This window comes from Vicugna pacos, chromosome 29, assembly GCF_048564905.1.
Source record: "Vicugna pacos chromosome 29, VicPac4, whole genome shotgun sequence".
In the NCBI taxonomy this organism is placed as follows: Eukaryota; Metazoa; Chordata; class Mammalia; order Artiodactyla; family Camelidae; genus Vicugna; species Vicugna pacos.
Genome location: NC_133015.1, coordinates 20,275,658 through 20,291,880, shown reverse-complemented (window position 1 = coordinate 20,291,880; position 16,223 = coordinate 20,275,658). Strand labels below are relative to the sequence as shown.

Here is a 16,223-nt window from a genome sequence, read left to right as displayed (position 1 = left end):
TATTTACAAAGTATATAGACAGATGACTGAATAAAGAAGTTGTGGCATGGGGGCAGGGTATAGCTGAAGTGGTAGAGCACATACTTAGCATGCATGAGGTCTTGGGTTCAATCCCCGGTATTTCCTCTAAGTATAAACAAACAAACAAATCTACTGACCTCCCCCCTACCAAAAAACCCAAAAACTGAAGGAAAAAAAAGGTGTGGCATATTTATACAATGGAACACTACTCAGCCATAAAAAGAATAAAATAACACCATTGACAGCAACATAGATGGACCTGGAGATCATCATACTAAGTGAAGTAACCCAGAAAGAGAAAGAAAAATATCATATGATACCACTTACATGTGGAATCTCAACAAAAAATGAGACAAATGAACTTACTTACAAAATAGAAACAAACTCACAGACATAGAAAATAAACTTGTGGTTACCATGGCGGAGAGGGAGGAGGTGTGGAGTGTTAAACTGGGAGTTTGGGATTTTCAGATACTAACTACTACATATAAAATAGACAAACAGCAAGGTCCTACTGTATAGCATAGGGAACTGTATTCAACATCATGTAATAGCGTTTAATGAAAAAGAATATGAAAAGGAATATATATATGTATAACTGAATCACTATGCTGTGCACCATAAACTAATGCAACATTGTAAATCAACTATACTTCAATAATAAATAAATTTTAAAAAACCAAAATGTGTTGACCCCAGTTAGGGGAATCAACTAGCCCATCAATCGGCAAGTGTCTTTCCCTGGGACCTACTGTTTTGGTCTCAGGATGGAATAAGGAGCTAGTTCTGAAAACTGTGAAAAAGGTGCTACACATGTTGTCAGAATTTGGGGGATTCCAGAGAGCCCCATCTCTGAAGAGCCTTCGAAATCCTTTTCCAATCCCATCCTCCACAGCCTCGATCACCCAGAAAGTTCAGCTATTGTCCTGATCACCCAGTACAGAGGGCTGCCGCGGGAGGGCAGAGAAGGAGGGGCAGGAGAGAGATCGCGTGCTGAGGGCTGTGGGAACTGAAGCCTTGGTTCCCTGAAGCCATGAAGAATCCCGTCTAACCTGCGATGTGTGCTGACTGCTGTGTGTTTCTCTCTTTCTGCCCCAGGACAGCTTTCCTGCCCGCTTCGGAGGAGTCCATTTTGTCAACCAGCCCTGGTACATTCACGCCCTGTACACGCTCATCAAGCCATTCCTTAAAGACAAGACCAGGAAACGGGTAACGAAAACAAATACCCAAAGTGGGGGATTCAGAGGGACAATTACGAAGCCCCTCCTCGCAATCTCTCTCTCGTTCCCCCTCTCTTTATTTTTCATCGTATTTTTTTTCTGCTTTTTTTCAGTCCTTGAGCATATGAGCCTCAGCTGGAGTTTGCAAATGGCATGGATTTAATCAATAATTTAGTAGAATTGGGATATTTTAGAGTCCCGGTGACAAACCAAAGGAAACATCGAAGGCATGCAAATACCAGATGCCTGTTTCACTGTGGATGCTTGTGGGAGATACCGGGTCAAGCAGCTTCCTGTTCATGGAATATTTTAAGAGCTAACATTTTGCCCTGCAAATGTATTATTGCTATGAAAACTGTTGATAATTTGTATTTTTCCCTGTGGCTCTTGGGTTATAGCTGCCAGCTCCATCAGCTTTGAGACTGGGAAAGCATCCTTCATTGGAAATAATCATGCCCTTTGGAAGAAGTTTTTTAAATATTGATGGCATCAGCTGATGACATTTGCGAAGCCAGAATCTTCCATCAGAGCTGGGTTTTTTTCATGGCATTCAGATTAGCTGAGAAACCACACATTCCTTAACCACTCTGAATCTCAGTTTCCTCATTTATGAAATGAAAAAACTGACACTCACATCACAGCGCGGTTGGGGTAATTCAATGAGGCAGCATAAGAAAGCGGGTAACATGGAGCCAGTCCTGGAGTAGAGACGCAGTGACCCTTACTTCTCTGTACCGGTTAGCTCTCTTTTCTTATAAGCTTCTGATTCCAGCTCTTGCTTGGCTCAGCAGCCTCACTTCTTAAGGGAACCAGAGTCAGTCTTACAAAACTTTCCATAAACTTCTCTACCTCAGGAAGCCTATGCTGGGGAAGAGCTCCAAGCATTCAGCGGGAGAATGATGATGTGAGGGAACCCCCAGTACACACTCTACAGGCTTCCTAACTCCTGGACCTCAGATGCTTCCAGGTCCTTAGGAAACACTGCAGTGGGGTATGGGAGCAGTAATTCTTCTGTCCCCAAATGAGCATGAAACTAGGAAATAGAATTCACCGGCCTCAGGAAGCAGAGACCGTCTGGGACAATTTGCAATCTGTCTGGGGCTCGGGACAGTGCTAAGTACAGAGAAGTGGTCTAGAATGTCCCCAGTTTGGCTTCACACTTCTCATTGGCTTCATCTTCTACTCTGAAAAGAGCCAATGGGAATTCCTCCCACAAAGCAATCGACATTTGGTGCTGTGCTATCAAAGGGGGTTTCTGGAGCTCTGGGGTGCAGAGCAGAATCTGACAGGTGGGGAGTCCAGCCTCTGACCTGCGGAATCCCTCCATCCTACAGGACCCCCAGGAGAGGGCCAGTTCCAACAGTGTTCCTTTTCCTTTAAGAACTGGAGGTATTAGGTGGGTGGGTACAAATGTTTGCTCTTAACACCAGGATCGGGATTTAGCTCCAGCTTTTCCATGCTCCAAATACTCCAATTCCTCCTGTGAGATATTTTGCAAAAGCCAGAGTACGTGAATTTCTTAAAAAAAAATCATTGTTAAAATTCAGTCATACTCAACAATCCTGCGTACATTGCTTTCTGAGGTGCTACAGTATTCTTGTGAAGAGTTTTAGCACTTAGCTTCTTGTCCCCTTCCTCTTTAAAACAATGATGCCATTACATTGTAAGTTAAAATCTGTACAAAAGACAACATAGCAAGGGTTTATGATATACTTATACAGTACATAGTAAAAGGCAGGCAATGCCTTGGCGATATTGTGGGTTTAGTTCCAGGCCACCTCAAAAAACGGTATTGCAATAAAGCAAGTCACGTGAATGTTTTGGTTTCCCAGTACGTAGACGGTTGTGTTTACCCTATCCTGTAGTCTGAGTGTGCAGTAGCATTGTCTAAAAAAAAAAAAATACCTTAATTAAAAATACAAAACAACAAAAATTGCAATAGTAATATCAAAGATCACTGATCACAGATCACCACAAAAATATAATAATCATGAAGAAGTCTGAAATATACAGACAATTATCAAAACGTGACACAGAGACAGGAGGTGAACAAATGCTGTTGGAGAAATGACAGCAATGGACTTGCTCGACGTAGTATTGCCATAAAACTTCAATTTATAAAAAGCACAGTATCTGTGAAGGGCAGTAGGATGAATCACAATAAACAAGGGATGCTGCAGTATATAGTATGTGGCATAATATAATACGTATGTGGTATATTGCTGTGCTACGTGTGTTTTTAAAAATCTCACTTACATTTCATGACGGCTCAGTGTGGGGTGTGCGGGTGTAATTGATGGTCCTATATTTGGGTATTGAACCTGCAATATGGACAGTGGGGACTGATTCCATTAGACAGATGCACTTTAAATAAACTTTCAGAAGTCAGTTCCTAAATCATAGGCAATGCTAATTATCACCTGGTGGCTTGTCCACTTGATGGACTTGTCTGCAAATAGTTGTTATTAGGGGCTGTTTCTTCCCTGTTTGACTAATTTCCATCACCATCCACCACATGTTTAGAAGATGCAGACTTGTTTGTGGAGGGGATTGGCTCTCAATCCAGACAAAAATAGAAAAATGCTGCAAAAACACCCCACCGTAAATTCTCAGGTCACAGCTTTCCATTCTATTGACTAAGCATTGAGTTTTTCACCCTGTGCCCACACCACCCTGGGACAGGGATGTTTTAAAAGAGTAAGAAAACACTGTCCCTTTTCCTGTATTCGGCTTTTCCTGTGGGGAAGCAAGACGTAAATGAACAAATCAGAAAAAAAACAAATAGAAGCCATCACATAATGAGGAGTTAATTGGAGGGAGGGTGGGGAGGGACAGGAGTGGGACAGAGTAAGGAAGAAGCTGTCGTGATGTAGGCCTGGGAAGGATGGGGAGGGTTGAGGGGGGTACAGAGGGCAGAGGGGAGCACAGAGCAATGTGGGGATGTCTGTGAAGCATGACTGGGGGCTGGGGGGTCTGCATCGCTACTGTTTTCATCCACAGGGATAATTAAGGGACGACTGTATGTGTAAATTTGGGCCAAGGCCAAATAATACCCAATTTGTTCACGAACTTCACTTTCAAGGATTATTAATTCAGCCTCTTTTCTGAGCAATAAATTAACATTTTATGAAGACTAAGCTACAGACACAAAATTGAATGCCATTTTAAATACCATGATCACCAGCAGTGTATCCACTCTGTCATTGCTAAATTGTGTGTTAGATTAAATGCTTTGTCATATGTTTTAGATATTTTAGTCGCTCATTATTTTTTTCTTTTCAGATTTTCCTGCATGGAAACAATTTAAACAGCCTCCACCAGCTAATACACCCTGAATTTTTGCCCTCTGAGTTTGGAGGAACTCTTCCTCCTTACGACATGGGAACCTGGGCCCGGACGTTACTCGGTCCTGACTACAGCGATGAAAATGACTACACTCACACCTCCTACAATGCAATGCACGTGAAACACACATCCTCCAACCTGGAGAGAGAGTGCTCACCGAAGCCGATGAAGAGGTAAGGCCTCCCAGTTAGAGGTTAATACGCGTTTTTGATTTGGGCTTATTGTGGGTTAAGTAATCGAAGACTTCTACAGGCGCAGAACTTGAATAGAATACATTGCAATACATTCTCAGCTGATTTCACCAAAATTGAAAGTAAATGGGGCTTGGCTGGCCCAGAAATTCAGTTGTCCTCGTTGTATGAAAGAAGCAGTAGAAGGCTGGGACCTCACTTACGTCGTGATTTCAGTCCTCGTCTCTAAGGAGTCTGTTAATTCACAGCGAATGAAATGTGGGACCTTTGAGATACACTGGATGAAAAGCAACCTGCTAGAAAATGTTCCTCTCATCAGTGCATTTGGAACCATTTATTGAGCATTTACTTGGTCAAAGGCTCTGATTTAGGCACTGGAAGTACAAATATGAGTAAGACATCAAAAAAAAAAATAAATCAAAAACAAGAACAAAAACCAAAAAACCCAGAGAAGTGGGCCTTGGGAAAATCTGCCAAGTAAGGCTTCTAGGATCTATTTCTAAAGCGGGGGACATTTGAGCTGGGCTCTGAAGGACGAAAATCAGCAGTCCAGGCCGTTCAGAGCATCCTTTGACCTCTCAGAAACCAGAGGGGTGTGGGGAAATTGGAAGCAGAATTGGTGGAGACTTTAAAAGTCATCTCTTCCAGCTTCTCCCCTGATGTGGTGGTCTGTTCGCCAGCACAGGCTGTCAGCCAGCCCCAAGTCGCATGGTCCAGAGACGGGCAGGCAGCTGATGGGGCAGTGTGTGCCCTGCTGCATGGCTTTAGGAAGCGCGTCCTTATTCGGAGCCAGATGACCTGGGTCTGACCTCTGGAACAGCTCTGTAACTTCCAGTGGGTAGACACCGCCCATAGTCCTAATCCTTCCAGAGTTCCCTGTAGTCTTCAGGGAACTACTTCCATTTGTAGTCAAGTGGGCTTTTGTGACTGTCCTCGGGACCTACTCACTTTTCATAATGGGGTTTATGAACACAAATGGTCTCTGAGTTCCAAGCGGCTCGGGACAACGCATTTCGGCACACGGGTAGAGTGGGATCCAAGATGTGTGAGATTCTCAACGAATGAGGGGTTCTGACAAGCTCTTTTTCCCCCAGGTAATTTTGATTCAACCTCTAAGAACAAAAACTTTGAAAAATTATTAATTTGGATGAAAATTTCTCTACACTAATTATTTCAGTGTTGATCTGTTCTTTGACATGATGATGCCTTTGTGGCTTTTGAGTGTGCGGCATTCTCTGCTGCTAGTGTTACTAGATAACCCTGGGTTTCATATTTTTAACTCTTGTTTTTGTTTTTTATTTTTTATAGTTTATTTCCTTGCTCCCAGGCCATTGCTATAATTATTAGATTATTATTATAGTAATATTGTAATTATAAAATAATTGTTACGGTCTATTTCCTTGCTTCCAGACCATTGGCTTTCACTTTCGGTTCTTAGGACTGTTTTTATGTCTGAAGCACCCCACTTCCTCCTCATCTGATTTACTACTGGAGATGTTTTAGAATCAGAAAGTAGGTAACTAGACTTTTGAATACTGTCCAACAGATAACAGTAAATAGACTTTGTATCAGTTATAATTATTTGGCTGTGGATATGACAAAACTCCAACTGAGCTGCTTTAAAGAATAAGGAAAATGTATTATTTCACATAATGAGAAGTCGCAAAGCAAGGTGGCTGCAGGAATGTTGATTCCAGTGGCTCAGTGGTTGCAGCCAGAACCCAGGTTCCCACCATTATGTGCATGGCTGGAGTCCACCCTGATTCACACTGGAGGGCGATGTCCAAACCGAAGGAGCTTCTGCTGCCTGGGAAGGTGGAGGGAATGGCTTGGGATGGGAACCAGCAACCTAAGCCAGGGCGGCCAGGGAGAGAGAGAGTCTGTTTTGGGCCGTCCTCTCACTGTTCTTGAGTGGGTTCCTCTTGGCTAAACCACTGCGGACAGCTTCTGTCTGCAGGATAAACACCCTGCACAAAAACTGTATATAAGATGTTAAAGTTGCATTTAAAATACATTTCATCCTTCTCCTTATTATCAGGAACTTAGGAGATTTCAGAGCTGGAGAAGGTCCTTAAAGGCCATCCAGAGGCATTGTTCCCCTTATGGTTGTGTGTGTGTCTGTCTGTGTGTGTGTGTATGTGTGCCCATGTGTGTCCATGTTGGGTACTGAGGACACTGCATTTATTACATCACCACAAATTGATGTTGCCATGCTGGAATCAGTGTTATTTCATGGAATTCTCCCACCTAAGATCTTTTTTTTTTTTTAAACTAGTTCATTCTTTTTTAAAATTTTTTATTGAAGTATAGTCAGTTTACAATGCTGTATCAGTTTCTAAGATCTTTAATTTTAATAAAAACTAAATTACTTAATGTTTAACTTAAGTGTTAGTCTTTTAGGTGGTAAATTTCTGTTAAATTTTATGGACTATTAACAACAATGTAAAGATACCGCTCCCTCCCCTTGCCCATTACTGCTCATGTGGAACAGCTGGGAATACAGCGCAAGTCTCCCAACTTTGAGTCTGGAGATGTTGGATTCGGCCACACTGCTCGCTTCTTCCAAAAGTGTGATGTCTTGCACGTGGCAGGTGCTCCATACGCATTTAATATTTTTTAGTTAAAAAATATCCAAGTACATGGTACACAGTTATGCCCTTTTTCACTGGTACTGAGATTTTAAAAAATATCTCCTTTCCTCTAAGTACCATTGCTAAGGTCCTGAGAAGTCCTGCAGTGAAAAGAAGCTGCATCACCCAAGCTATTTGACCAGAGAAGTCTTTCTGAGTAGAGCCACTGTTGACATGTCACAGTACACTTGTCTCCCAGAGGCTAGAGGATGGAAAACACCACTCCGGTATTTGAGATAGAAAGTCAGGAAGCTGATTTAAGTTCATGGAACTGGGCTGAACTGTGACTCACAATTTCCATCCTCTGTTTCCTGGAAGCCCCCTCACCGTGTGCTCAGCTGTGCCTGCATTTTGATCTGGGCTCCGTCTGGCATCCCTGCTGTACAAGGAAAGGGATTGTTACTATCATTTTTATGTGCTATCTGGAGCTCCAGGCTCATTCAGCTCATTAATTGTCCAAATAAACATTCAGGTCTCAGCCCTGAAACTCCAGGCCTGATGACGGTTGGAGCCATGGTTCCTCCTGAGAAGCCAGAAAATCACCATGGGCAGAAAAGCACATTTTCTCTTTCCTTGTACAACCAGTGAGCTGAATGAAGCCTGATAACTAAATCCATCCCATGGCACAGCCGCCCAGCCACGAAATGGAGTCACTCTGAAGAAAAGCAGAGCCAAGTGTGACTTTGGAGATACCTGGGGAGGTGTGTCAGCCTGGCCACATCCTTCAACAGGTACTTAGGGAGACCTCCTCAGTGCCGCGACCACAGGCCCCTGGATTTCATGGAATCAAAAAGACCAGTGTGAGCAAAGCACCTCAATGCAAAAAGTGGCAATATCACCCTGTCCACATAGAAGAGCACACACAGAACGTTTTGGTTATTAATTCTGCGCTGACTGTCTAAGTTGGCCTGACGTGACCATGATTCTGCTGCCTTCAGTGTGTATTACCATGTAAAGATGTTTGTTCCCGGGATTGATTGATTGATTGATTGATTGATTGATTTTTAGCTATAGATAGCACCATTCATGTAGTCAAAGCTGTCCATTTGTGTAATTTCCAGTAATTTGAGGGGTTTTGGATGCAGCCTGATTATAGACAAGGTTTGGCTGAGTATATGCAATAACTCTGTTGTTTTTTTTTTAATTGTTAAATCTTTAGAACTAATGAGGAAGACAGAAAATTATTTATAGAGGAAGAGGCTTTAAAAACCTGAGCTGTAACTCCACTGGCACCAGTAAGGAATGATCCACCTAGTCTACCTGGTATACTGGGAGGTCGGAGGGGCCAGTGCTTTGGGGTCTTGTCCAGCTACACGGTGGAAGGACTGTTTTTGATCCCTTTGACTAAACCTCTTCATCCATATGGTCCCTAAACTCTTGTCCTAGAAGAGGAATGGTGTCAGAGACACCGTGAGCCACCTGCTATTTTTGAAGGGGGTTGGGGGATGTGAGGGAACGCCTGGATTGAGTTCAGATTTCTGAACCAGAAGGAAACTTTTGGCCATGTTGTTCCCTCTTGGCTCCTGCCTGGGTGGTTAAAAAAAAAAAAGTCAGCTTAACAGTCTTCAACTGTCAGTAGAATTGGCCATGACCTTGGTGATCTTTCGGCATGCAGTCCGCGTTTTATAGGGTAAATGTACACATTTGCTGGATAACTGCTCATTTCCGGCAAAAGTAATTCATCATCATGAAATCCAATCCACACGAAAAGAATGAGGGGCGGCGGTGTGGGAACAGGAGGACCCTTGTCTTCTAAACAGTCAGGGCAAAAAGGGTCCGTTTTACCGCGTGGCCGGGAACAGATGTTCCATGTAGCTGCTACGTTCAGTGAAGCTACGTAATGTATCATTTCTCGCTGAACGCCCAGCAGTCCCTGCTGCCCTCTGAGTCGTCTCGCGACTGCTTTACAGCTCCAGCAGGAGTGGGCTTCGTACCCTCGGGGTGTCACTCCTCTTCAGGCAGCTAATGCCTGAGGTGTTTTCCCTTCTAGAAGCAAGGACCTCTTGGGTGAGCCATGTGTGCCCGGTGTTTGGTGCCAGTTATTGGCTAGTGGAGTGTTGCGGGGATGGTGACAGGAGTTTGTTAACATTTATTAAAGAACCAGGAAAAATAGCTGCCTAGCCTCACCGTCATTTGTGCATCCGAGATGGATATTCTGCTTTTATACAGCTTTCCTTGCTGTGGCAGAAATAAGGGTGCCCCTCTCCTTACAAACACATCTTATAGAGCCATGTACCATTAGAGTGAAGGAAAATCTATACCGTGGGTTCAGTGTGTAAGGACACGAAGAAGGCTAGATAAAATGTTGTGTGTGGGAACACACCATTTTTTTTTTAACAAATGACATGACAGATGATGAGGTGAGGAGTTCTAAGCCCCTGGCAGAGCAAAGAAGGAGGGCTGAATTAGAGGAAGAGGAACAGACACGGGTGTGACTGGGTGTTGTTTCAAATGCAAAGTGTTTGATGACTCAGAGTGTAGGTTCTGAAAAAGACTCCTGTTTGCTGAGGCCCCACAGTCAGATGCAACTACTTGGAAAGGGAGATGTAGTCTAGGCAAGAAAAACAAAGCCGGTTTATTTCCTGTGAACACACTGCTGTTGGTAAACAAACGTTTTGCCCGATTCCAGCAGATTCCAATAAAGCTGACGCTGTTTGTACTCAACGTCTAGCCAGCAGCGCATCTCCCTTCTAGGCTTTAATGATCGTATGGATGAAACAAGTATTTGACGTGATACATGATAAAAATCTCTTGGAAGTGTCAATCATAAAAACAATGTGGGCTTACAGAGAGAGCCACAGTTCCTTTTCAGGTTTAAACAAACCTTGTAGATTTTATTCAGGCTTAAAGTGTCCAGACTAGGGTGTTGTGAGTTTTCACATCAAGGCCTTAAATGAGCATTGTTGAGCCTCCAGCATCTCACTGGAAACCCCTTCATGGCCCCCACTGGGATGTGGCTGCCCGTGTCCCTGTGCTGATGGTGATCAGGCCACTGGCCCTGCTTCACTTCGCCCCAGTGCTCTTCAAGATGGGCTTCAGGGATGCCAGGTGCGGGCCACCGCATCCTAGCCCCGGCCGCTTGCTTCAGCTTTGAGACTTTCGGACAATGGTTACACTTCTTCTTGTTTATTTGTCTTCCCCCCGCCCCCCAGTCTCCTCTTATCAGACTAGATGTGGGTTCTGGTCACTTTCTTCCACTGATTTTTCTAGTTATGTGACCCTGGACAAGTCATTTAACCGTGTGGAGTCTTGGCTTCCTCAGCTCTCAGGTGAGCATAACCTCAGAGGTCGCTGTCAGATGGCAGCGGAGGTGGGGCCTGTGCCCTCCGAGCACTACAGTGGAACAGGACCGCATGGTAAACAGTGGCTTTCCTCCTTCCCCAGTGTTATACATAAGGATTCACATTTTGTTAGAATTTTAAATTCTTTCCTGGTGGAAGTTTCTCACTAACGATGAAAACTCCCAACCCCCTAACAGAGAAGCAGGCAATGAGCAGGCGTGGTGGCTCAAAGGGCGAAGCCTTGAAGGCCTGGTCAGAAGTCAGACTTACACTGGCCTTGTCCCACTTAATTTATGCCTAGGGCAGGAATGTTATGCCCTTGGGGCCCTGTGCCTAGCATGGCCGAGCACAGGGGTGCTGAGCACAGGCGGCAAAGCCAAGGAGGGAGGGATTAGAGACACAGACCCCTCTCTTCCTCTGTCTGCCGGGAAGGCCCTGTCTTCGCGGGGGCCCTGAATTCCCACTCCCAACCCTGTTCTGGGGTGGGCCTGCCCACTTCAGCTTGGACAGCAGTTACATCCTTACTGGTCTTGCTTTTTCTGTTTTTGATTCTTTACAAGATACTGAATGAAGTTCCCTGTGCTGTACGGTAAACCCTTGCTGTTTGCCTATTTTATATATGGTAGTGTGCACCTGCTAATCCCAAACTCCCAGCTTGTCCCTCCCCCTACCTTCCCCTTTAGTAACCCTAAGTTTGTTTTCTATGTTCCTTGTTGGTCTTTGTTAGTATTACTGTTGTGAAAAGATTGGCCCCCATCCCTGATGAGCCAAATAACTCAGAGACAGGGTCTTGGAGCTTAGAAGGAAAGAGGCAGCTTTACTGCTTCGTGGGGCAAAGGGGACTCATAGCAGGCTGGTGCCTTCAAAACTGTGAACCCCTCTTGGGGATGGAGCAAGGGTGATTATATACCCATAACTTAAACTATAAAGCATCTGTAACAATCAACAAAATTATTTTCTTCTCATAAGACTCAGAGTGACGTCAGGGTATCTCCAGGTGACCAGTTCTATAGAGGCTAGTGGTTGTCGCTCTTTCCATCTCTTTATCTTATAAATGTTGATTGGGACCAAAGTTAAACAATGACCCAAAATGAATCACAGTAATCTTTGACCTCGGCCAGGAGTGCATCCTCACAAAAGTGCATCCTTTCCCTGGGCCTTCTCTGTCCCAGCACCCTGATTCATTTGCTTCCCAGCACTTCTCACTTTCCAGAACTTTCCATTTGTTTCCATGTTAATTGTGTGTATCAGCCCCACCAGCAACTTGAGCAGGGCTTCTCTGATTGGCTCAGCACCTACACGGATGCCCAGCTTGGAGAAGACACGATGCTGACTATCCAACGTGTGTGAGAGCTGTTGACACAGCCTTGGCAGACTCTCTGAAATGAGTATATAAGCAGCTGCCAGAGTGACAGACAGGTGCTTTTATATCAATTTCCTGTCTCTTTCATGTGAATACCTTGAAGGCAGAGACTTTTTTCCCTTCCTCATTTAGCATCTAGTATATGCTCAAAACTTTTGAAAAAAGGAATTGTATGACATACACTCTGACAAAATGTGAAGTAGGAGAGCTGGATGGCCTAGCTTTGAATTTCTGAAATATCTTCCCTCCCCTTGAAATCTTTTCCAGGTTTGAAGACAGATTTTCCCAAACAGACAGCTTTTCTCTAGTCATCAATTAGGCATTTCATGAACTCCTTTGACTCTACGATATTACATCAACTAGTAAACAGAAGCAGGAATTTGGTTTGAATGAGCTACACATGATGGTCCTTACTGTTCTTGAAGTAGCTGAAAACAGATTTCCTTTTAGGCAAACCTGGTGGGGGAAAGGTTCTAAATGCCCCACAGTTCTTTAGATAGGCAGCAATACTTTGAAAATTACCACATGTGTACAAAACACCAGGGTCCTGTTAAAACGTAGATTCAGATTCAGTATGGCTGGTGGGTCTGAGGATCTGCATTTCTCAGCAGCTCCCAGGGGGTGCCCATGCTGCCGGTCTGGGGACCACACTTTAAGTGACAAAGCCCTAGATTGTAGTATTTTCCCATGTGCCAGCCTGGACACAGATGTTCCTGGACTTATTCTGAAGGTTTTTGAAAAATTGAGTGTTTCAGGTTTTGAGAATTAAAAAAAAATTTTTTTAATATAGAATTTTAAAAATACAGATTAAAAGGGCTAAAAAATAGACAGATGACTATCCCCGTGTGAGACAGAAAGTAGCTAAAACACACAGAGCTTAAATGATTTAGCCCAGATCGCAGGGCTGGTAGGTGGGAAGATAGTGTCAATTTAGTTCTCTTCCTGCAAAGTCCAATGCTCTGTTTCCTTTATCATGTCTGTTCTTGCACTTTTGTGTATTCATTCATTTATTCCTTCATTCATCCTACAAGGGCTTACAGAGCATCTTTTTGGGGGCATTTGCCTTTGCTCAGACCACTGCCGCTATCTGGGATATCTGTTCCCCTGTTCCCATTGTTCCTGCCAGCCCTGATGTTACCCTTTCTTTAAGACACAACTGAAAAGCTTTCCATCCATCACACCATCTATGCGCTCTGCTGCCCCCAAACCCCATCCTGAGTGGGGAAGATACAGCTACTTGGGAAGTAAACGGACATTCAGGCTAACGTAGGCATATCAGGGAAGTTCTATTAACATCCCATCATTTAGATCCATTTAAGTCATTTGACTCAAAAATAGAATTCTGGAAGGTAGTTTTTATCAAGAACACTAGTCACCCTTTTCAAACTCAGGTGGAATGAGTCAGCCTCATTGTCTCAGCTGGTGGCAGCTTCTGGCATTTCTCTACCTGCTTCAGAACATCATATTCTACCAAAGTAATTCCACTGAGGGTGCGCACCGTCAATGTCAGAGGGAGGAGAACCATTAGGAAAAATTAAGAATGCTCCGAAAGTGACTGGTGGCTCTTTGAGCCAGTCGAAATCTATCGAAAGATGACTCCACTCAAAGCAGGTGGGGCAGACACCTGCAGCCATTTGCTGTGTTGCTGCTTTAAGTTATGATTGATAGGAGAAAAAACCCTCCAGAAATAGCTGCATGCTAGAAATGTATTGTTTGAACAATCCTCTGACCCTCTCAGGACACCCGAATCCACATTGAATGACCATTCCTCAAAACTCTGTAAACCTGCACACACACAGGAAGTAGGATGATGGCAAGGACAGTGACTTGCTGGGATACAGTTTGGGCCCTAAGACATCTGCAGACCTCACTCTGACGCCCGGCGTTCCTCTGAAGGATTTGGGCACAACACACACTAATTATGACCTTGAATACTCTCATTGCTCAGGTGCACTAGGGTGACATTGCTTCAAGGAATGCTTTGGTAAATTGCTTGGTAAAATTAAGAATCCTTTTGTAATGTAAATAATCTACTGCTCTATATCTGCTTTCTAAGTTTGTGGGGAAAGTTCCAAATTTTGGAGAGGAAAGGGGAAAAGTACAAAGGAGGAAGGGAGGAAGGAGGAGAGAGAGAGAGGGAGAGAGAGAGAGAGGGAGGGAGTGGGGGGGGAAATGATAGCAGGAAAATTAAATGCGCCTCTCAAGGCAAGAGTGAAGCCTTGGTTGGGGTAGTCTGCTACACCACTGAGATAATGGTGGCTGAAACAGCTCAAATTACTCCAGGGCTTGCCCTTGAGGTTAAGCTGGCTTTCAGTGTTGGAAAGAGGACCCCAGAGAAAAGTCTGAAATGTTTATTTTAGCAGAAGTGTTAATCTTCGTGTGAAAAAGCAAAGCCACTGAATGAGGAGATTACCACCTAGAGTGATCTAGGCATCAAGATTGCAAGGCAAGTGGCTTCTCCATGGTTACTGCACAAAACGCACATGTCCTGAGCCCTCTATTTACAAATGGTGGAGATGTTTTTAACAGTGAGCAGTTGATCAGTTTTCCCAGAGAGTATTTTGACTCAGCTAAATGGAATAAGGGCAAGATTCAAGAAGGGTGTTTCTCTTGGCTTCATTTCTTTGGGCTAGATTTTCAAAAAGGCAACATTTGCTTTCTGCTTTTCCAATGAATTTCAAATACTTCACAATATCATGTGTTACTTATATCAGATATTCATTGTGTGACCAGGTAAATGGAATTATACCATGCTGAAACTAAAGATGCTATGGTGACCTTCTCAATTAGGGAAAATGCAAACAAGAAAAAAAGACATTATGTTTGATCCCTCATGCTCAGTTCCTCATAACTGTTCAATTGTTACCTGCCACTTACCCAAGACAATTTATTGGCTGAGATGAGAAAACTAGCATTCTGTGTCCCTGTTGTCAGTGCAGGGATTAAAAAACCCCACATAGATCCAAATATGCCTCTAGGTGGAGGGAAGAGTCACCTGAATAAGGACTGTGAATGGTGCCACTGTGTGAATGACAGCTTTTCCTTCCTTCCTTTCCTTCTAGAGCAAATGCACCTCTTCCCCCAAACATCCTCTTCTCTGGGCGCCAATCAGTTTGTGAGTCTATGGCTGAGTAACTGAAACAATATTTCCACTACAGAATGAGGGTTTCTGAATGTTTTGTCACAGTCCCTGGCATATAGCAGGAGGTGTTCACAAACATTTCTTACCATGAGTGAGTGTAAATAAGTGATTTTTTTTGAAAATTCAATATTTGAGATTTTATTGATTTTTTTTTCCCCCATGGCAGCTCCCGAAACAGGGGAAGGGAAAGTTTGGAAATGAATCCAATACTCCTGAAAATCACAGACAATAATTTGGATGGATAACGAATTTCTAGATCCAAAAGGATGAAGACATGGTGATAATATGAGCCAAATTAAAAAAGATGAAATTTAATATTCAACCACACATTTTCAAGATAGGAAAGAAATGGTTTAACAGCAGCATGTGTAACGATAGCTAAAATTTCCTTCAGCTGTGTTACATGAGTGCCAGAAAGGCTAAGTCAAATCTAGATGCATTTTTTTATGCTTCAGGAGAAGCATACAAAAAAGAAAAAAAAAACAGGAAGCAATAATTTCACTCTATTTTGAGGGCAGCCAGTTGATGAGATGCAGGAGAGTGTTAGTTAGAAACCTTGGCTCAAGAGGAGTTTGGATAGCCTTTGTGGGGACAGAGAGAGGGCTAGACAGCACTGGATGAATACTTAAAGGGCTGTTATGTGGGCCAGATGGGTTACACCTATTCTGGTGGCCCCAGCAGACAGAATCAGAAAGAGCACATAGAAGTTGCAAAAAGACAGGTTTTAGTTCAACGGAAGAAAGAACTTTCTAGCCGAGCTGCTCCTCTAGGGGCTTGGAGGAGTGAATTTCTCAAGTCAGATATATTTCAGAAAAGGCCCCTTACTGAATATTTCCTAGTGGGTTGATCTAGATCACCTGCAAAGGTCCCTTCTAACTCTGTGGCTGTGATTCTCTCACCATGTTGTAAAACAAAGCCAACTGGCACGAAGGAAGAGAAATGCAGTTTAGGGTCTATAAAGTGGACCCGCTATCAACATCCTCCATCTTCACCGAAGCCTGGAGGGCAAAGCAATCAAGCGGCTGCTGTC

General features: G+C 43.7%; 1 protein-coding gene across 1 annotated transcript in view; it reads left to right on the top strand.

The window, feature by feature from the left end:
- Window positions 1–16,223, top strand: part of CLVS1 (clavesin 1) — a gene marked incomplete at its 5' end in the record, with an annotated part of 54,654 nt that overhangs the window by 36,237 nt on the left and 2,194 nt on the right. Inside the window, 2 exons of the mRNA XM_006204687.4 lie at window positions 1,120–1,230; window positions 4,524–4,759. Of these exons, the coding sequence (XP_006204749.3) occupies window positions 1,120–1,230; window positions 4,524–4,759 (347 nt within the window). The remainder of the gene's footprint in view (window positions 1–1,119; window positions 1,231–4,523; window positions 4,760–16,223) is intronic.